Consider the following 21675-nt stretch of genomic DNA (forward strand, 5'->3'; position numbering starts at 1 on the left):
AGCGAAAGGCTCTCCCTTAGGAAGGGACACAATAGCTTTGAGGGGGATGCAGCAGAGCATTATCCCTTGGTTTGCTGCTTCATGAGGGGTACATGCCATAGGCTCCTGGTCTTCTAAAACTTTGGCTCTTTCCTGGGACCTACCCACTGTTTTGGATGACCTTTTGGCCACACCTTTTGAGCCACTGGTGCAGGTGAAGCTGAAAATGGGGGCTTTAAAAACAGCCTTTTTGCGGTCTCTCAATACAAGTGGGTGAGATTCACAGTCTTTCAGTACACCAAGCATGCACAAAGTTCTTTTCTGGGAATGCAAGAGTTAGCCTACAGCCTAACCCTGCCTTTATACTTAAGGTGTTAAGTGTGGCTAGACCTTAGTATGTCTAACTCTCAGGACAGTTGATCAGCGGTATCATCTGCCCAGCAATCAGGAAGTCAGTACCCTACATGGAAGAAGTTGCATGCAGAGCAGTGCCTATCTTCGTAGGAACTGCTCCTAGCCACTGGTTCAGGTATGTGGACACCTGGGTCAAAATCAGAACAATGGAAGTGGAGGTCCTCATAGAACATATAAATGCTGAGGACAATAGCATAAAGTTCACACGATGTCAGAGGGGGCTGTCTGCCCTTCTTGGACTTTGTAGTACACATTGGAGAAGACAGAAGCCTCAACATTACATACAGAAAACCTACACACATAGATCTGCTGTTTGACTCTCATCTCCCACTGGAGCAGAAGCTGGGGGTCATCAGAACCCTTGACCATCGGGCTGAGACCATGCCCACTAAGTGAGAGGGGAAGGAGCAAGAACAGACGCATATCAGGGGAGCACTTAAAACCTGTGGCTATCCAAACTGGACTTTTGTCAAAGGCTCCAGAACAGACAGATTGGAGGAAATGAGTCACCTTAACAACATTGTCAAACCAATGTCGCAGGAACATCTGAAAAACTCAGGAGGATCTTCAATAAACATTATATCCCAGCAAACCTACCAACATGCTGAGGCAGAACTTGTCCATCCCAAAGACAAAACATCTCAGGCATGGCATAATGTAAAGTAGTTTATGCAGATTTGTACATTGTACATACACCTCTCCATAAACAAATGGCACACCACATGAGGGCCAACTCCTCAGGTTAAGACTCAAGGCGTTCCCAATTTGAGACCCTTACTCATGCTACTCAGAGGACGCAAGTTTAAGGTTACTTGTCTAATCCTGGTTCTCTAAGGTTTCTACCATATCATATTTTTCTGTAGCAGTGGTTAGCACAATGCAATTGGATATTAAACTCATTTACCTGCCATATTATCAGGCAAAGACCAAAAAGACATTTAAAACTTATTATGTATAATGAAACAGTAGAAACAACTATTATTCTGATTTACTGGCATTCAAAACCAGAACAAGACTACATGCCGACTCTTCAGGTTTGTCCCAAGCTTTGGGTCAATGTTGGGCTGTCGGTGTCCATGAAACCTGTGGTTGCCTTGTGTCCCAGGCCATTGGCGCCATTGTATATACTACTTTTTGGCAGCTTTTCGGCTGATTCAGCATGTTTAGTCTGTAGCAGAGCACTTCGATGAGGAAAATCACTGTGATCATTTTTGAGCTGAGCAAATCCATGCATGAGAAGAGAAACAGAAATATACATGGAGAGCAGTTGAACCTGAAGCTGTAGTATCCTTGATTTCGTTTAGCAAGGTTTCTCCTTATTTTTCACCTTCATCGCTTCTCCAGTGCCATTTGCAGCTTTGTATCAAACTTATTCTCCATTGAAAATAGCCATATTAGTGAGGGTGGTGTGAAAATGATCAATATTATGGTTTTCGTCGTCACAATTCCGAGCCTTCTACATATAGACTACCGCCACCTGGTGTTATAGAGAGGTATATGCTCTCACGGAGGTGCAAAATGTACCGTCTTTGCAGTGTGACGCAGCTTTTTGACCAAGAGACAGGTGACATGAGGCAATGCAACTGTAGTTCTTTAGTTGAACTCAGAAAACCAGACTTGCTGAGTAGTTCACGGCGATAGTTAATTGTTCAGTCTCATTCACAGGTTGTCAAATACTGACGCCCATCTTTCTCCAGCATGACTAACCCCACCTTGAACGGCTGAATCACTGCCACCTTTGAATTAACTGGGGGAGTAGCTTTTTATGTTTTCAAAGCAAAGTGGTTCCTGTTTGTCTGCTCAAAGTAAATTTCAAAATTAGCTTCAATGAAACTTCTAAAAGGGATGGCTGAGCAATCAAAATAGTAAAAGGCGAGGCTTCTGTTTATGCACGTCTCAGGTTTCTCCATCCAGACCTATTTATACGACTACAAAACTCATCCCTCTCTTTTTCTCCTTTCAGGTTCTTGCCAGTCTCAGAACAGTGAGGAGTAACTTTGCTGCTCTGACACATCTGCAAGATCGTGTGGGAAACAAGTAAGAACAAGAAAATAGACTGAGTGACTAACTGTCTGAGTTCCTCTCATTCTGCTAACAACCTCATCTGTTCCCTGTTCCAGGAGGCCGGCAAGCAGCAACCAGCCATCCATGTGTAAACCATGTCTTACAGGTCAGTGTTACCATTACCCTGTGTTGGGACACCCTGAGATATATCACATCAGATACAGCAAATACTTTAATGTTTTTTTTGTTTTGTTTTTTTCATGAAAATAGTGTGAAAATGGTGTAAGTTTAAGTGATTTTGAATCAGCCATTACTAAATATGGAAAGCATGTGGAAAAGATGATAATGGTGGTGAAAATACAAATATGGTGTTAAACATGTCACTTCATGTTAACTATTACAAGTTCTTTCAAAACTTCAGTTAGGGGCACCGCTCAGCTCGGTTGGTAGCGCAGGCAACCCATGTGCTGAGGCTCTGCAGCGGACCCGGGTTCGACTCCCGGCCCGGGTCCCTTTGCTGTGTGTCACTCCCCGTCTCTTACCCTGTTTCTTGTCACGCTCTTCAGCTGTACTGTCAAATAAAGCCAGAAAAGGCCAAAAAAATACTTAACAAAAAACAAAAACTTCACTTAGTACCCCAAGAAACAGCGATTAACAAGAGCAATCCCACACCTCTAAACTCGACAAATTGTAACGTGACTGTTTTCATAGCTGTCCCACAACAGACCTCTAACAAATGTATTTGGAACATCTGACCATTCAGAGGAGCCCTACCAGAAGCTGGCAGTGGAGACGCTGGAGGAGCTGGACTGGTGTCTGGACCAGCTGGAGACGCTGCAGACAAGACACTCAGTCAGCGAAATGGCATCCAATAAGGTGAGATGACAGAAAAAATGAAGAAAAGTGGTTGATCTCTGTCGTACAGTGTCAGGTATTCTTGGAAAACAGGAAAAGGTGAACTTTGAAGCCCCAATGACGACTTGGTGGCCCAGACATGTTGGCTTCTTTAATGACTGGAGTAATTTAGCCATTATAACAAAAGGTCTTTTCCTTCCCTCTTTTGATATATGTCTTTGAGTGCCTGGATTGTGCCATGTTTTTAAAGGTGAGATGGTGTTTGAAGCAAATCACATGCACACTAAAATCCAAAAGATTTCTTGTCAGATGCCACACATTCTGTCTTTCTCTAGTAATCAACACTTCCTCTTCCTTCCTTTCATCAGATACCCAGACACATGCAGTACATACTTTTATTTTTTATTTCTATAGCTGAATAAATGTCAAGGCAGCTGTAAATTGAAAAGAAAAGAAAACATTTAAAATTATTTTAAAGCTCTTATTATGATTCAGGCAAAGACATTGATGGCCCATATGTATAAACACCCAGGAGGCAGGCAGGATTAAGAACAAAAAAGGCAAGCTTTTTTTTTTTTTTTTTTTAACAAAAAGCAGACCCTAACCCTTACCTAAAACCAAGAATTGCAAACACAAAAAATTACTAAGACCAAGAATAAACATTAAACAAAATATAATCAAAAGTACAAAAAAGTAAAACACAAGGAACAAAAAACAGAAATATACCACAGGGTGACACAAGAGCCAGCTAAGGGAAATCAGTCAGGACAACCTGACAAAGACATCAAGGAGCACACAGACTATATACACAGTGCTGATTGACAAACAAGACACAGGTGAACACAGAAAAGGGACAGGAAATCCCACAAAAGGAGGAACTGAAAAGCAATACATGACATATGAGGACAAAACTTCAAAATAAAACAGGACATCACAGAAAAACAAACTGAAACATGACAGTTTTTCTGCAGTTAAATTATGATCAAATGTGCCTCAAGTAAATAAACCCATAAAGAATTTGATGCTTTAGCAGCAGGGGAAGGAATCAATGTCACGTGTTTTGGGAGTAATTTTCACTTTGGCTTCATGTATGAGTCTTAAGAAGGTCACATTTTAGTTCCTGTCTAGTGTCCAGAGCAGTGTGGATAAATGGTAGTTCCTCTCAACTTTCTCTTTGTTAGAAAATATCAGATCTGAGTCACATACGAGAGGAAAATTCAGATGTTAGGACCCAGGCAGCTGCAGTGTGAATACTCGGGTTCATGAATGGTGTCTTCTTCCAGTGAAAGAGTTAATCAGCGCCTCCTCACCTCCCTCCTTCCTGCTTCTCTTCAGCATCTGGCGGCTAAACTCAGCCCGCCTCCATCCAATCATATCCCTGTCCTCCACCCAGCCCCTGAAGGCAGATGGATCTGATTGGACAGAGAAGGGGGAACTGCATGCAGCCTCACAGCCTCTTGCTCTCGCTCTCGCTCTCCCTCTTCATGTTTCTCATTGACAGTGCGTGACAGTAGTTGGATTGTCGACTGCAGTCACACCCTCTCTCCCCCCGATGGTAGACCACATCCCCAGCCTCCCCCACCTCAACCCACCTCACCCTTCCCCTCCGAAACCCCCCCCCCCTCGCCTTCAGGACAGCACATGGGACTATGGGAACTTTTATTTCCAAACGGACTCCTTAAGCGTGAATCAGAGCTGAGTGAGCAGATTTCAGCAAGACAAGCAAACTTGTCTCTTTGTCAGTTTGGATTTACCTCTAACATCAACATGTGTGGGTTGACATGCATGCGTCGGCTCTCAGCGTTTGTCTCTGCAGGAGACTCAGACAGGTGAGCTACGGGAAGCGCTGCTGGCTTGTCTTGTTTACACTGGGATGTATTGATCAGCAGTCCAGGCTTTGCAGGGGGCTGAATGCTGAGTGAGGCTGCCTGTCAGATCCGACTCAGGAGTGGATCTTCAAACAGGCTGAATATTGAGATTCTGTGTGTCTCTTTCCATGTATATGTATGAGTGTGTGTATGAGAAATGGAGGAAAAAAGCTGTCATGGTTTTTTCACATATAACAGATTCCTAAGAGGTTGGTTTACAGCAGCAGGAATATCTTGCACGTCATTTATAAACATTTGAGCATGATTGTGTGTTTGTGTGTGTAGAAAAAAATCGGAGTAAAAGCATGATAGAGGGAGGTGTTGAGAAGCTAGGAGAAGTAAACAGATGATGAGCAGACACATTTCAGTTGATGTTGTTTTTGTGTGTCCATATGTGTGTCAGATAGTAACCGTGTGCCCACTGCAGCATCACTCTCTCTCTCTCTCACCGACCCCCTCCCAGCCACCTCATGCCAGAGCTGTTACATAATCAGTGTGGAAGCTACTGCTGATTAACTCAAAGGGGGGGAACACTTTTGTTTTTTGAAAACTTTTTGGCGTCAGTGTTTTTATTTAGCCGGGAGGATTTCTCCCTGGTGTCTGCAAATAGACACGGACTCAGTCAGCTATTAAAATTATTTTAAGCAAAGAAAATACATATTAGAAAAACATTATTGCATTTCAAAAGGGGTGAACATGGACGGTAGGCTCTATAGACAGAAATAAAAGTGCTGAGTGCCCCCAAATGATTTTTGACTTTCAAACCACAGCAGCTGAGTCACACACAGAGGGGAAAATTGACTGAGTGATAGATACAAATGAAACAATACAAAACAAGGCAAATTAGATAACAAATGAAGGGAAAAAAAAATAATGATAAATATATACTCTCTCAACTTTCTCATACAGATATGTGCAATTGTTCAGGATAACTGCACTTATAATTTTAATTCACACATGCTCTGTAGTAATACTCCCTTGGAACTCCAGCACAAGATGAATGGCTAAAAATTCTGAATAAAAAATATGATATGGAAGAGTGAACTCATAGGATGAGAACAATGTTTACATATCAATGACACGATTAGGGAATTAACCACTGAATATACCACAGAGAGTTGCTGTTTTTTGTGGAGACTCCAGACCATTTCATCTATGTGTGTGTGTGTGTGTATGTGTGTGTGTGTATATAGTACATACACATATATATATATATATATATATATATATATTCTATCGCACTGATAGAACAAGATTCCTAATATTATGTTAACATCTCTGCGTCAACCTGATTCCTGTCTGAAAGTGAGTTTTTATAGGCTTTATAGGCTTTGCAGTCTATGCATGGTTTAACAGCATTTCAGGGACTGTGATAAGGTTTAAGAGCTAATTTGGATCAGGTTTTCTTAGTCAACTCAGAGTTCAGGATTAAACTCAGGTTTGTTTCCAGGAATAACAGCACTTCTAATTTGTGTTTTTGTTGTGTCTACACAGTTTAAGAGGATGCTAAATCGTGAGCTGACGCAGCTCTCAGAGACAAGCCGCTCAGGGAATCAGGTGTCAGAGTTCATCGCCAACACCTTCCTAGGTGAGTTTCAAAACGTCAAGTAAATGGATGAAACAATGCCCACTTTGTGGAAGGGACAGATATTGAACACGGCAGACCTCTGCGTTAAATGAAAAATGATTTAAACCATATGTTTGCTAAAACAGATGTGGACTTATACAACCGTCTTACATATGATTGTGCATTCATAGAAATAATATTTTTTTAGTTTTTTAGGTATGTTAGTTCACACACATTCATATAAACGGTGTGGATGACAAAATATGTTCAACTGTATTTAGAAATATCTCAAAAATGTTGGTGAAATCTGTGTCTCTGCATAATTATAACTTGCATAATTATATCATTACGCTTAATTGACTGTTCTGCTGTCAGTCGTATTACATGAGTGTTAAAAAATAAGCTGCACTTATGTGAATGATATGTGTCATTCAGCATGGTGTATATGCGAGGCGGAAAGGAAAGGAAGTCTTGAATGATTTTGTATTATTGGAGCAGCGAAGGAGAGAAGCAGAAGCAGGAATATTTAAATGGATGAGATTGAAGAGGATTAAAAGTGGAAAATATGAAAAAATGGATAATAAAGGAAGGAGAAGTAAAATATAAGATTTTTTGAAAGGTAGTGGGAAGAGGTTGTTTTTGTAGGAAAGAAAGTGAGACTGGCTGATTAACAAAGAAACAGAAAGAGGAGAATTTCATTATTTGAAATAAAGAGAGAGGAACATTAAGAGGAAATATGAAGAGAGCATGATTTTAAAGGGGAGGACTGTTTGTTAATAGGGATGGATGGAGAAGGTGAGGATTTTTTCTTCCTTAAATGAGAAGGAGGCGCGGCGACAGCATTCCCGGACACATTGTGTGGTGTTGTCGTAGCAACAGGGTGCAATATTATTAGATGGCATGTTGCATCAATAGGAGGCTCAGTCTTCAACAGCCCTGCCGGGGGGATGGATGTCCAGCCCAACGAGGATGGAGCTGTCAATCGGATGCCGTTTTGATATGAGTGCCTCGGCGTTGAGCCTGGCTGCGTTTGGAAATGAACCCCATGGTTTTGGGTGTGAGGAAGAGGAGGCACTGTGAGAGAGGTGAGGAAGGCCAGACAGCTCTTCGTGTGATGCTGCCACTCAGGTCGCTCTACGTCCTTATGGTGGCATGTGTTTGTATCGGGGCTCAGATGTGGATGTTGTTGAGGAAATCATTCCTGCTGTTCTAATAGAAAACATGGATGTAAAATACTGAGGAAGATCTGTGGACGTGAAGTGAAGCAGACAGTCTGTGATGTCACAATGGGATCATTATTTCCTTGGTTTGTACAAATGCGGATGAGTCATTTTCAGCACTATCGTTTCTGCTGGGGCAGCACCTTTGTGTCAACAGATCATATGGAGATAATGCTGATGCTGCCTTGTTTTGATTACAGCCTCCACTGAGGGTTAAAAAAAAACCTGTAGATGTGATGAAGCCTTTTCAAACTCACATTTGGAAAAAACATGAGAAGGACTTTGTCATTGTTTTTATTCATATTTTCATATATGTGTAACATTTAAGTGGATTGTGTTTTGCAGACAGGATCTACATGTGACATCTGTTTTTACTTGTGAACTGATTTACATTTAGCCTTAAGATTGTCTTAGCTCAGCTGAAATGATATAAATGAGATTTTTAGCCCGCGATTTGGACATTTGCTTCCTCCATAATGTGTGTTTGGAGAAGACAGGTTTCATGTTGTTACACACATTTTAAAAGCTGTATGTCGTCTACATGACAGTTTTCTGATACTTGTTAGAGTTCGAAAGTACTGATTGCAGTCCTATCATGTTAGCAGTCAGACATGACATAAGCTTTAAAATCGTTGTCTACTAAAGCTGAAGAACTTTGAAGCAAGATATTGTTTCCGTTTGTTCAGTTGCTGGAGGAGAATGGTACCATAATATGTTTTTAATAACTATAAATCTTTGTGTGATGTATGTTATCTTGAGTAGGGTGTAGAGGACGGATACCTGACCCATTTGGAAATATATTTAGTTGTTCGGATGTGGGTGAGTTTTGGTAACGTCACTTGACATGGTGCTTACAGGTTCTATTATAAAAAATAAGTAAATATAGTGTAACTGACAGAGAAATTAGAACCTTGTGGATACCAGTTTGACACAGTCATCTTGACAATGCAGCAAAGTTAGACTAAACAAGTAAAAGATCAAGTCTGCATGTCTGAAATCACTTAAAGACAGACATTTCACAGTGTGCGTCCACGTCTGTTTGTGCACATTGCAGAGAAACAACATGACGTGGAGATACTGTCTCCACCTCCTAAGGAGAAGGAGAAGAAGAAGAGGCCGATGTCACAGATCAGTGGTGTGAAAAAGGTGACACAGAGCCCCAGCTTAGCACCCGCCTGCATCCCTCGCTTTGGAGTCAGCACGCCACAAGAGAATATGTTGGCCAAGGTGGGTCCACACATAGTCACACACAGACAGAAACACACACACACTAACGCACTGTGTCTTATAGATGTTCTGTTTTCCTTCTCCAGGAGATTGAGGACATTAACCGTTGGGGTCTGGATATATTCAAGATAGCAGAATTTTCCGGAAACCGACCTCTGACGGTTATCATGTACTCTGTCTTCCAGGTAGGAGGATCCTTCTGCTGAAAGTCTGCTTACTGCACAAACAAAAAACTGAAGTTATGAATTGACTTTTTCACATGAGAAGTTTGAGCATCAAACAATTAAGACATGATTATAAAAAAGTGTAATTGCAGTAAAGAAGTTACTTGTCACTGTGAGGTGCTTCTACATTTTACACTTTGCCCGCCCAGTTTGGATTATAGAAGAATCTGCTGGTGGTGTCATTTGAATCATTGCCACAAAAAAAAGACAAACTGTAATTTGTGATTGATGTGAATCTGCTTCCCATCTTGGAATCATCCTCACCCGGACAGGAGCGAGACCTTCTAAAAACCTTTAAGATCCCCAACGACACCTTTGTCACCTTCATGATGACCTTGGAGGACCACTACCATGCAGACGTAGCTTATCACAACAACGTTCATGCAGCCGATGTGGTGCAGTCCACCCACGTCCTCCTGTCCACCCCTGCTTTAGAGGTGAGCCGAGGAAACTGCTGTTGTAGCTTATGGTTACATTGCACATAATAAGTTTAATAGATTTTGATACGCAGCTTCAGCAGTCAGGTCTCAGAGTGGTTAGAGCACTTTACAGAGATACTTTTTGTTCAAAATAAGTCACAGATACAATAAAATACCAATGTGTTGGTTGAGTCGAATTGTTTCCTGTTTTTTGTTTATCTCAGGCGGTGTTCACAGACCTGGAGATTATGGCTGCTCTGTTTGCTAGTGCCATCCATGATGTCGACCACCCAGGAGTCACCAACCAGTTCCTAATAAACACCAGTAGGTTCCTCTTTGTCTCAGTGTACAAATACCACAACATCAGCATATGTAGACCTGAGGAATAATCTGAAGAAAAATGCTGTTTTTTTTTAAAGAAAATCAGAACGGGTTGAACATTGTCTCTTTTTTACTTAAGCTGCACCTGAACTTGGTCTTGGTCATTTTAATTAGAGTGAGCAGCAGTTATTCAGGACACTAAATACACTTGAATTTTGTTTGAGTTTTCCCATTGTACAGTGTAAGGAGTTTCATCCTACATCTGTGCAGGTTCAGAGTTGGCACTGATGTACAACGATGCCTCAGTGCTGGAGAATCACCACCTCGCTGTGGGCTTCAAACTGCTCCAAGAAGACAACTGTGACATCTTCCAAAACCTCAGCAAGAAACAGAAAGACTCCCTCCGCAAGATGGTGATTGATATGGTGAGAACTGCTATGTTTTTTTAAACCCTGTATTGATATCCAGCCATACTGTACCTGAGCTGAAGCTACAGTGTGGTTTCCCGTTATGATTTGTGTTTCTGACTTCATGTATCTAGTCACAGCTTACTTTGAAAGGCCTGGTCACCATGTGGTATATCCATTAGAAAACAGTCACAGTTGATGGTCAGTTATACTTGGATGGAGCAAACAAGATAGGAGAAATAGGATTCCCTGTAGCAATACAAAGTATGAAGAAGTAATTACATCATGATTCAAGATCTTTCAGAATAATCTTAATTCCTAATATAAAGACTGTATTTTATGTGTAGTGTGTTTGAAAATCTGCATGATTTAAAAAGAAAGAAACTGACTAACCTCAGACCAAACAGACTGTAACGGTTAAAACTTTTAAACAGGTGCAAGGACTAATAAATACTAACTGTCAGCCCACACCATCTTATAGAAACTCTTAAAGACATACAGTATATTGTTTTGACATTCACTTCACTGTTAGGCCACAATCGTCTTTAGAAATATAGAAAAAAATTCAGGATAACGTGTCATTGAAACAGAGTTACTGAAAATGTTGAGTCTCTGTTTGTGCGGATGTCATCCTCATCAGGTGCTCGCCACAGATATGTCCAAACACATGAACTTCTTGGCTGACATGAAGACGATGGTGGAGACCAAGAAGGTGACCAGTCTGGGAGTCCTGCTGCTGGACAACTACTCTGACCGCATCCAGGTGAGAATGCCACAGTTGGTACTGAATAAAGATATTAAATTAAAGTACATGGTGTTACAAAACATATTGAACATGTACAATCTCTGTTCACTTTTGCAATTTTTTAAGGTGCACCATTAGCGAATGGTAGGTTTTAAATTTCAAGTCTTTTTAATTAAAAGTGAGCAGTATTTAATAAGCATTTATTACATTAGAATTACACTAGCAGCATTTTTTTTTCATTCACAACAAACACAGACAGTTTATGTAAAAGTGCTGCTGCCTGCTGGACATTTAGAGGTAACTGCACCACCACAGAGTTGTGAGCTATTTTTCACTGTGTTTTAGCAGAATCAGAACTGGGTCCAGTTATATCTGTAATAAATGGAATTGTACTTACATCTTTAAAGTTATCGCCACCTCAAGTAATTGTTGGTGAGGTTTTGAAAACAGGGCACATCTGAAAAAGGAAAAAAACAGCCTGAAGTGTGTCTGACTAAGCGTCTCTCCTCCAGGTTCTGCAGAACATGGTCCACTGTGCCGACCTGAGCAACCCGACCAAACCGCTGCAACTTTACCGACAGTGGACAGACCGCATCATGGTGGAGTTCTTTACCCAGGGAGACCGAGAGCGGGACAAGGGCATGGAGATTAGTCCCATGTGTGACAAACACAATGCCTCCATAGAGAAAACCCAGGTAAGGCCCAGAGTTTAAGACATGCACCTGAATGCACCATGACGTCCCTCATAATGTGTAAAAACTCCAGCACAGACAGACAGCAGAGGACACAAGCAGGTAAATCTACAGAGATAAACGACACCAAAACCCAGCTGTAAGACTCAACAGGGTCGTTACTGCACTTGATTTCAGTTGTCCATCTCATTTTGATGGATTTCCAATTTAAAATTCAAAATTGTGATACCCCTATTATCTTGTTTCATATTTCACTTCTCTCATACTCATGTATTTATTCATGTACTTTCTATGACTAGGTGGGCTTTATTGACTATATCGTCCACCCTCTGTGGGAGACCTGGGCTGACTTGGTGCACCCTGACGCCCAGGACATTCTTGACACTCTGGAGGATAACAGGGAGTGGTACCAAAGCATGATCCCTCGCAGTCCATCGCCCTCCAGCCCAGAGGAGCACCATGTAGAGCTTGGTTCAGGAGGAGAAGCTGTTGGCACAGGAGGAGCCATCCCTTCAGGAGGAGGAGGAGGAGGGGACAAATTCCAGTTTGAACTCACTCTGGAGGAGGAAGAGGAGGATGAGGAGGAGGTGGAGGTGGAGTCAGACCTGGATAGCCCCCTAGAGGAGGAGCCTCATTCAGGCGGGGAGCGACACCAAGATTCCTCCTCCCCCTCCTTGTCTCCAGACCCCCGCAGCAGCACCAGCAGGTACCGACCCCCCTCACCTCACCCGTCTCGGACCCTGAATCTGGCTGCCATGTCGGTGCGGAGCCCCCACAGGACGCTGGAGGGTGCTGACAGGGACAGAGAACTGAGCCAGGAGGGCGACGGTGTGGCCTGCCTGCGTATGGGCACGTAACAACCAGCACAACCTGCCCTGCCTGAGAGACACGAGTGCTGAATGTAGTGAGAAGGAGGCAGGGCAGGCCTTCACCAATAAAGTCTGTAAAATCACTACAGTCCCTTTACACTGGAGACACCCTCTCTGGAGAACTGTTTTATTTTCTATATTACCGAGACAAATCGTTTTAGCCTCTCTTTGCCTGATTGGCCTTCATGTCCCGTCCTGCTTCATTGTAGCTTCGGTTTGAAGCGTCCCAGACAAAGACTGCTGCATTTTAACTGGGAAGAAGAGTGGAGCGAAGACGCGAAGCACTTAATGAACAAAAGGTAAAGGAAATGTCTTCCTCCAAAATAACTGTTTGAGACATTCAGACAAGAGCAGCGAGCGAGGATTGCTCTGGTTCGACAGGGTCTTGGAAATTATTTTGCACCATAGTTTTCATTTTGAATTACAGAGTCTGGTTGGAATAAGTGTATATGATTTCTTTGCTTAAGAATGGTGTGAGAGATGAATCATTTTGCCAAATACACGATGTAGATTTGCAACGAGAGAATCGATGGACCTAAACCTCAGGGTATGAAGAGAACCATAAATCTAATGTAGCACGGATGTAGTGGAAACCCCCAACCCCAAACTGTTTGTCCTGTTTGATTTACCTCCAAACCAGAGACACCTGAAACTTTGTTTAACCTGCGTGTCTCTACAGTTAATCAAATCCCTTTAAGAGAAAATTTGGCAACTGAAGCAATGAAATAATATGTATTTAAACCAGCTTGTAGCAGCGCAGAGATTGAACACTGAAGAAGGCTGTAGCCCAGTCTCACCTGTTGAATATACAAGAAGACACCACCTGTATAATGAGTTTATTTTTTTACCTGAGATGATTTCAAAAACGGTGTCATTGTTCTGTTGTTGTACATTTGCTGGTCTTGTCCGTGTTTATGTGCTTGAAAAGCATTTTTTATTATCAGGGTGCCTCCAGTCCGCAGTAGCACTTTACCGTCTCTGCCCTTCAGCTCTTCTATTCAGTCACACAAAGGGCTTCACCCACTGTAGGCCTACTGATCACGCCAACACAGCACAGGACATCTGACTCGAGGTACCAGAAGACCAGAAAGGAAAAGGAAAGGCAGGAAAATAACTTCAGAGGATTCGAGGGACTCCAAAATTCACTGGTGGTCAGATACTGTTGGAATTATGAGACTCCTTCTGTCTTCTTTAGTGAAGTATTTACACCTCTGTTTCATGATGATGTTGAAGTTTTTTGTTTTTCTTTTTAACAGTAACTCTGTCAACTTATAAATGGATCGACCTGGGTCGCACTTTCTTTTTAAAGGCAAATTTATGACTGCAAATGTTGGCTACAATCAGTTCCTATGTCCAAAGACTCAGAGATGGCAGAGGCTTTAAGCAACACTTTTAAACAGTTGTAGAAGCAAGGAGATTCTGGGCTGATACCGATGTTTTATAGCTGGGCGATGCTTTATAGTCCAGTGCAAAACTGATGTGACAAAAAATAAGCATCAGCCACCACCATCGGTGAGTGTTGTCTTAACCAGAATGCCAGGAAATATTCTATTTTATTTATTTTAAATGTAAAGTTCTATCCTTTTTCCCTAAATCAGCAAGGATCTTATAATTCCAATGAAGTCACCAAGAAGTTAGTTTCCTGCCGATGGGCTGTGGAGATCAGAAGGAGCACAGTTTGTGACTCAAATGAATCGCCTGTAGTTCATACTCAACAGATTGTGTCCCATCAGGTTTTCAGTCTTATCTGGTAGTTAGTGCTCGACGGGGATAACTGTGTGCCATAAGTGTTGAAAACACACAAACACCTGCCAGCCTACGATGCTGTACATTTTTACACTAGAGATTTTAACCTGATGATTGTATCAAAGTCATTGACTTTATAGTGTTAGTTTTTACGAATGATACATGTAAACAGTATTTAAAGCAGACAATTTACTAGATTTTGTGCAACTTACGATCAGTCTGTTCAGCTTTTCCTAATCAGACAGCTGGGACTTGAGAATGTGTGTAGTTTCAGGAGTTCAGGACTCTTTCCGTCCACATTCAGTGTAGAGCAATGTTTAATGTCGCCGTCACCGAAGTAGAACAACCTGGAAGCAAACAAGCACTACACAAGAAACAATGCACTTCCTGGTCTGGCAGTAGTAGAAAACACTAGTCTAACAGTATTTTATTAACTCAGCTAGTAAGCTTTATTGATCAGCCTTACATGTGATGCTGAATGTTAAAGGACCATGACGCTGTTTTTAACATGCAAACACTCAGTATCATTTGAGCTGCAGTTCTGGAAAACTGGAACAGTAGGAATCATGAAGAATCCGGATACAAATAGAAAACTATTCTTAAAGACAGGACCAATATTCTGGTTCTGTCCTTGTTATCATCCTGTTGTCATTTCGACTGTAGAAAGATTTGTTGTAATTATCTGACAGATTAAGTTAAATGTTAAACATCACTCCCAGTTTTATTGATTACACGTTATGGTGAGGTTACGTGATGTTATGGTGAGTGTCAAAATCCCTCAAAATTCCATGATGAAAAAGCCATGTAATCCTCAGCAGCTTGAATTGTCTAATGCGTGAGACGTTACCTCTTTCAACAGGCAAAAGTAGTAAGTTAAAAACAAGAAATGTCAGAATCTAGATGGCAGATTGCCTTGAAAGCTGATGATCCCTTATGGCTTCTTCTTCAGCATCACTCCGGCAGCAAACCTTAAGTTCTAAAAATAGAGAAACCACCATTTTTGTTTTACATTAAACACTTTTTTGTTGTCTTGTGAAGAAAAATCAGCTTAGCTAGATTGAAACTTTTATTTTAGTTTTGCTACCAAATGTCTCTGAAAATATCATCACCTGTTCAGTATAAAATACCAGTCCCATGATCTCCTGTGAATTGACCCAGTAACCCTGCTGGTCTGCTTATCACCGGCTAAAAAGCACATTTCTTCAAGTTAGTTTGACAAGAACTGGGATCAAGGAGCTCATACAGCTGGAATTTGTATTATATTCAAAAATATGAAGCAACAGTGTTGATTGTGGTGCCCCCTGTAGACAAAGGTGGTATGAGCATCAACACATCTGTTATAAAAATCTTGATCTGACATATTTTTAATTGTTGCAAGATGTAACTTTGTAAGTGTAAGATGACAATGGTGAAACCTTGTTTTAGTGCTGTACCACAGGACTCCTACTCTGCCATAAAACAGATTTAAGTTAATGATTTCTCCCACCTGGTGACAGGCATCAACTATAACCACATTAACTGTAACAGCAGCAGCCAGTGAAATATACATTCTTGGTATAATTTTAGGGCAAAAAACAGAAGTAAAAATCTTTTTAATTTTGTATCTAAATCAAACTCTGTGCCTCCCTGTAAGTATTGGCTGAAACACCACTGTGATCCACTCAATTGTTAACACAATCTGTTGGCTTGATCGAGTGATGACTTTATACATTTCCAGTTAGTCTGGAAAACACCAAAACCAATTACAAATGAATCACTCCAAAGATATCATGTGACATTTCTGCCTTAAAATGTGTGAAACGACCTTAAAAGTAGTAACCTTTGTTGCAAATTTTGTTTAGTTGTGTACTTGTATTATCCCAAATGTTTCAAAGATTTTAAAACGTAATTTAATTTCAGGTAAAGGTGAGTCAGTGAGGAAGGGAGACTATGAACAAGACTAAACTTGACATGAATAAAACCTGAAACTGGTTCGACATGGCCTTTTCATCATGTGTGGATATAACTTAAGTCGATTTAACAGTTTCCAGTCAGCTGAATATACCATGTGCAGCTCGGGGATCTGAGGTGTCACAGTGGCATGTTAAACACAGAACTGTGGCTCTTTACAGGAAGACATCAGTGCCATACAGTGTTAAATGTGTTAGCGAGCAGCAGAGTTCCTGCTCTCGCTCCGTTATAGTGTCGCGCTGATACTGCCAACATTAATGTTTGCACCGTCTCGTTTTCTCAGCCTCTCTGTGTCGTGCAAACCTCTATAAAAGATATTTATTCTTTAAACGTGTCTGTCGAGACAAAGTACTGTAACATAGGACATTTGATTTTATGTTCTGGAGCCTAAAAATCAAGTATACTTTACGAGTATGTATGCATCTGCCACTCCAATGTTTTGTCAAAGAAAATAACTATATTTTCGTTCATTATTTTAAGCCAAAAGAGTCTTGGGAGTTCAGGGTGTTTTAAGTGGAAAATGCCAATAAATTAAATGGAAATTTATCAGACTGGTTGTGTTTGTTCCTTCTTTGGGTTTTTAAAATGTAAATGAAGTCATTCATGGGACTTTTATGCAGGACAAGATGGATTTATTCCACTTTTACTTTTTAAGACATAAACATCCACTGTATAATTTCACATGCATGTTAGTATGGTTATGGAGATACTTGGTACATCATTGTATGTATGTTATGTTTAGTTGTTTTTCCTGCAGGTTAAGGTTGTTCAGCAGAAGCCTCTGTTCAGTCTGACCGGGGCTCCGGTGCAGGCTGGAGGCTTCACCCCCTGAAAACACAAACACACACAGTAACAGTCACAGCACACATATTCAGAAACACATCACTTCAGTCACAGGTGGAGATGATGACGGAGATTCAGAAAAAAACACTTTCAAAAAAAGTACTCAAACATCAGGCTAAGTGACAAATATAGACAATACACATATTATCCATTTTTTAACTTATGTTGAGATTCTGATTTAGGTTTCCTCGTGCCCAGGCTTCCTTTAATTAAATATTATTTTGGGAGTCTCCATTGTGCTTCACCTGTACTTTCTACCATTACTGATTACTCAAACATCCCATAGTATAGTTTCAGTGACAACAAAGAAAAGAAGAAACACTGAAGTGGTCACCTTGTACAGCTGGCAAACCAAATGGAAAAGAGACGACATCGCCTTGTCCTCGTTCTCTTCTGTGTATTCCTGAAACAATTTGATTTTTCATCAGTCACAGATTCAACATCACGTCAGGCCGAGTGTTTAATCCCAAACTACATTTTTCATGATAAACCCAATTTACATTTAGTTTCCCTTTTAAATTTTATTCTGCACCGTCAAGACTGTTTTTCATCCCTCACAAACGTACTACATTTACTAGTTGTTTAACAAATGAAGCATTCTGAAGGTGTCCTGTATTTCTCATTTTTTGCAAACCAAAAGCAAAATAAATGGAGAAAAATGATAATCAGCTGATTCACCTGTGATGATAACAATTAGGTGCAGTCAAAAAATGTGCAGGACTTTTGAAAAAGTTTTTTATAAAGTGGTAATAGTACTTTTACTTGAGTAAACTATTTCAATACTTCCTTTACTGCTGAAAGGCTTTGGATTTTACAAATTCAAAATCATAATTTGGCCATTTTCATCAAAGAAAAAGCAGAAATCAGATCTCTTTTTCAGTTCTTTGTAACATCGTTTTATCCAGTGTGCCTTCAGTGTTTTACCCCATTAAAGGTGACCCAGGGCACGTGTGTGTGGGCGGGGTTCAGAGCTCGGGTCATGGCGGCGTTGTCACGCATCAGCTGGTTTCCCAGACCTCCCTTCACACAGGAGTCAACAGTGGACCAGGACACAGAGGGAGCGTACAGCTGGAGACACTGAGATGACAGGACAGGGTGTCAGCAACAAAACAAATACACAGTCTGTTATTAAATCTATTAAGGCTTTCTTTTTTCTCTCTGCCATTTAGTGTAACATTGACCTTCTTTAGAATGATCATAATTTAGGCAAAACACTTTCCACTGCACACGGCTCATATAACTGGTTTCCCTCCTGAATACTTTTGACTTAAGTCATAACAGGAGTCTTTTATGGAGGACTGAGACTTTCAAAATCAAATAGTTTAATGAATAAATAAATGAATGCCATTAAATACAACAAAGTGTAAAATGAATATGTCCGTTTTGACTCGCCTTTGATTTTATTTACATTTGTATCAACTCAAGTGTTCCCATTTATTTTTCTTTATTTTCTGTTTCAAAATGTATTCGTCTCATCTCCCTCTTCATCTCAAACTTTTTTCCTTTTCATTTCTCCTGCTTCATTATGAAGATAAGATTCACGGCCAAAACTCTGCAGATAAAATAAATGTATTGTTTTTCCCTGTAGATACTCACAGGTTGCGCAGCGTTGAGAACATCTGCAGCAGACTCCATGCAGTGGACGATCTGAAATGCTGAGTGTCCCGTTAGATGGATGATACAGGCCTGAGGAACAGCAGCAGTCAATATGAAGTCATCGTGTTTCATTGTGTGTTGACAAAACGTGACAGAGCTGCAGAACAGGTGATCAAACCTCGATCATGTTTCCTCTGCATTCAGGCTCTCCGTGCTGACAGGTGAAGGGAGAGTTTGCTGACGGAAGCTCCTACAATAGAGGGAAGGTTATATTTATGTTGTTAACTGGAGAGCAATATTCCTGTTGAAATGACAACATGAAATCTTCTCTCTACTTTCAGGGAGTTTAACGAGGTTCAGTGTACCTTAGCGTTGCCGTAGGGGACCAGAGTGACGGTCATGATGTCGTGCAGAATGGTCCAGGTGGGGAAGAGCTGCTGGCTGATGAAGACTCTGCAGGCTGGACAGAGACTCTCATAGTACAGCGCGACAGACACCGGAGGAACAGACTTGTTCGGTCCGGTGGCATTCACCTCCATACACTGCTTCTGAACCTGAAACAAAACCCACAAAACAAGAAAGTAGCTTGTGCCAAAATATGTTGAAATTCAAGTTTACAAAATAGAAACACAGATATGAGCCATGCATGCTGCCCTAAAAAAAACTGAGGGCTGTCACTGCAATTTAAATTAACACTGACTGAAATATTACTTTGAAATGTGAAAAAAATATTAATAGTTTATGACTCAGCAGCAATTTATCTGGCTTCCCCTATAATTCTAATTCTTACGTTTATGTTACACCTGCAACCATGCAGCTGTGCTCACTGTGTTGGCCAGGACTCTAGAAAGAGACACTTCTTTCCAAGTTTAAAAAAAAAAGCAAAAACCGGAGGCAAACCTTCTGTTTCTGCGCTTGGACTGCAGTTTCTAGAAAGGTAAACTTTCTTAATGTAGTTACTGCAGGTTACATTTCAAGTTTTCAAAAAAAATAAAAATACAATAAATAAATAAAAATATATTTTCTCTTAGTTCTCTTGTAAACTGAGTTTTGTGGGTGTAAAATAGGCTTCAAGATATCATGGCAGGCACCATCTACATGTACACTCTTTAGATAGAAGAGCAGAGTCAGGTATGATTCCAAGTACTTGCTGAGTTGCAGCATGACACCTGCTTAATCAATAAAAGCCTGATTATAAAGTCTGGAGCTCAAAACTGATCATAAAGCACACTGTGTAGGGTTTATTTTCACCAGCCTTTCAGTTTAAACCGACTCAGTGTTTGACCTTAGAGCTGCTCCTCCAGTCACATGAAGAACCACTGGTGCTCAATTTCTGAAGCATGACTCTCATTTAAACCCAGGGAGACTTTGAACTCCACATTTCCTGTTTTCAAACTAGGATGTTCAAATTATTTTAAAATAAATGCACTCCATATTAATATTGAAATATCAGCTTCCCCCCCTGTCTTTCGGAAGGCAAACTTGGCAAACTGTTTAGGCTATTTCAGATAATGAAATAAGATTAAGATTTAAGATTAAAATGTCAAAGCGCATCTAAAAAAGTAGGTAACAGAAGAATCAATGGAAACAGCTTTTAATATTCTGCAGGTGTGCTCTTCTTCTTTTTACTTTCTGCCATTTCAATAACATTTGAAGAAATTATTAATACATACCTACAAATAATTTGGTGAAGAATATAATTACATTTTTATTGCATTTGTTTTGTTCCACATTTTCACCCAGTGACAAAAAATAAGGTTACTGTTTTGAGCTTTTTGTTTCTGTTCACCATTAAAGTGAGTATTTTATCATTTTCTGCTGTGACCCACCACGTTGACTGACCAACATGCCTCCACTGACTGCAGACGGACCCCGGAGTGTTTGTTCTACTCACCCTGCACTCTATCGCTATCTCCAGGGACCGACACCACTGAGACGGAGGGTACCGGCAGGACGGTTTGGGATGAGAGCCGGAGCCTCTCCGGTCAGCACAGAGGAGCAGAAACACCACAAACAGCCCTGACTGCTTCATGTTTGATACCAGCTGTCCACAGAGGGAGTGAGGGGAGACGTCTGAAGCTGCTCCTCCTCCATACAGGACTGTCCGGTCTTAAACCGCCGCCATCACCACACGGTCACCACCAGGTGTGACCGACCGCCGCCGCCTTCAAGGATCCTCGGACACTCCTACTTCTCGCTCCGCGAAATGGGAGGAAAACAGCTCTTTTCAAGTTGACCAAATGTGAGAATAGGTTAAAAATGCAGTCTGAGCCTCAATCAGGCAGTTGTTAATGTTACCTGAATAGATCTGCAGCAATGAAATGTAGCTAATCACATTTATTTAAGTGCTGTACTGAAGCACAATTTTGAGGCGCTTGTACTTTACTTGAGTACTTCCATTTTCTGCATTTTCCTGGATGACATTGGCTGACTGTCAGTTTTGGGAAAAAACACTCGGAAGCGTAACAATCAAGTCATGTTTTTGTATTTTGTATATCTGATTCGTATCAACATTTGTTACTCTAAGACCGCAAGGTTCGTATGTGGTTCACTCTCTTCATGGGTATCTGTTCATAAACCTGCACTTTTGCAGGTTGGGGCTCTGACAGCAGTTCCAGGTGGGTTTTAATGTCAAATCATCAATTTTATAATCAGGATTACTCTGTTATCCACGTACAAAGACAGGGGTCTTGGAGTATTACTACTACAAACAGTGAATCTATGTGCAT

At 40.9% G+C, this 21675-nt stretch overlaps 2 protein-coding genes across 8 annotated transcripts in view; one reads left to right on the plus strand and one right to left on the minus strand.

Moving 5' to 3' along the window:
- LOC119028108 (cAMP-specific 3',5'-cyclic phosphodiesterase 4D-like) overlaps window positions 1–17053 on the plus strand; it is a 99788-nt gene extending 82735 nt beyond the window's left edge. For all 7 annotated transcript variants that reach the window (XM_037113644.1, XM_037113645.1, XM_037113647.1 and 4 more), the window contains 12 exons: window positions 2357–2430; window positions 2514–2563; window positions 3161–3273; window positions 6615–6708; window positions 8962–9134; window positions 9221–9319; window positions 9631–9795; window positions 10002–10101; window positions 10369–10523; window positions 11146–11268; window positions 11763–11945; window positions 12242–17053. In XM_037113644.1, coding sequence (XP_036969539.1) covers window positions 2357–2430; window positions 2514–2563; window positions 3161–3273; window positions 6615–6708; window positions 8962–9134; window positions 9221–9319; window positions 9631–9795; window positions 10002–10101; window positions 10369–10523; window positions 11146–11268; window positions 11763–11945; window positions 12242–12799 — 1887 coding nt within the window. In that variant the 3' untranslated portion in view covers window positions 12800–17053. The remainder of the gene's footprint in view (window positions 1–2356; window positions 2431–2513; window positions 2564–3160; window positions 3274–6614; window positions 6709–8961; window positions 9135–9220; window positions 9320–9630; window positions 9796–10001; window positions 10102–10368; window positions 10524–11145; window positions 11269–11762; window positions 11946–12241) is intronic.
- Window positions 17054–17122: 69 nt separating this feature from the next.
- Window positions 17123–21079, minus strand: LOC119028111 (gamma-interferon-inducible lysosomal thiol reductase-like). The gene is made up of 7 exons (XM_037113658.1): window positions 20841–21079; window positions 19312–19500; window positions 19125–19196; window positions 18947–19036; window positions 18275–18427; window positions 17685–17753; window positions 17123–17335 (listed from the first exon to the last, which is right to left on the minus strand). The coding sequence occupies exons 1-7, from the start codon at window positions 20976–20978 to the stop codon at window positions 17276–17278; spliced, it is 771 nt and encodes a 256-aa protein (XP_036969553.1). The 5' UTR covers window positions 20979–21079; the 3' UTR covers window positions 17123–17275.
- Between the last annotated feature and the right edge of the window lie 596 nt (window positions 21080–21675).

This window comes from Acanthopagrus latus, chromosome 11, assembly GCF_904848185.1.
Source record: "Acanthopagrus latus isolate v.2019 chromosome 11, fAcaLat1.1, whole genome shotgun sequence".
In the NCBI taxonomy this organism is placed as follows: Eukaryota; Metazoa; Chordata; class Actinopteri; order Spariformes; family Sparidae; genus Acanthopagrus; species Acanthopagrus latus.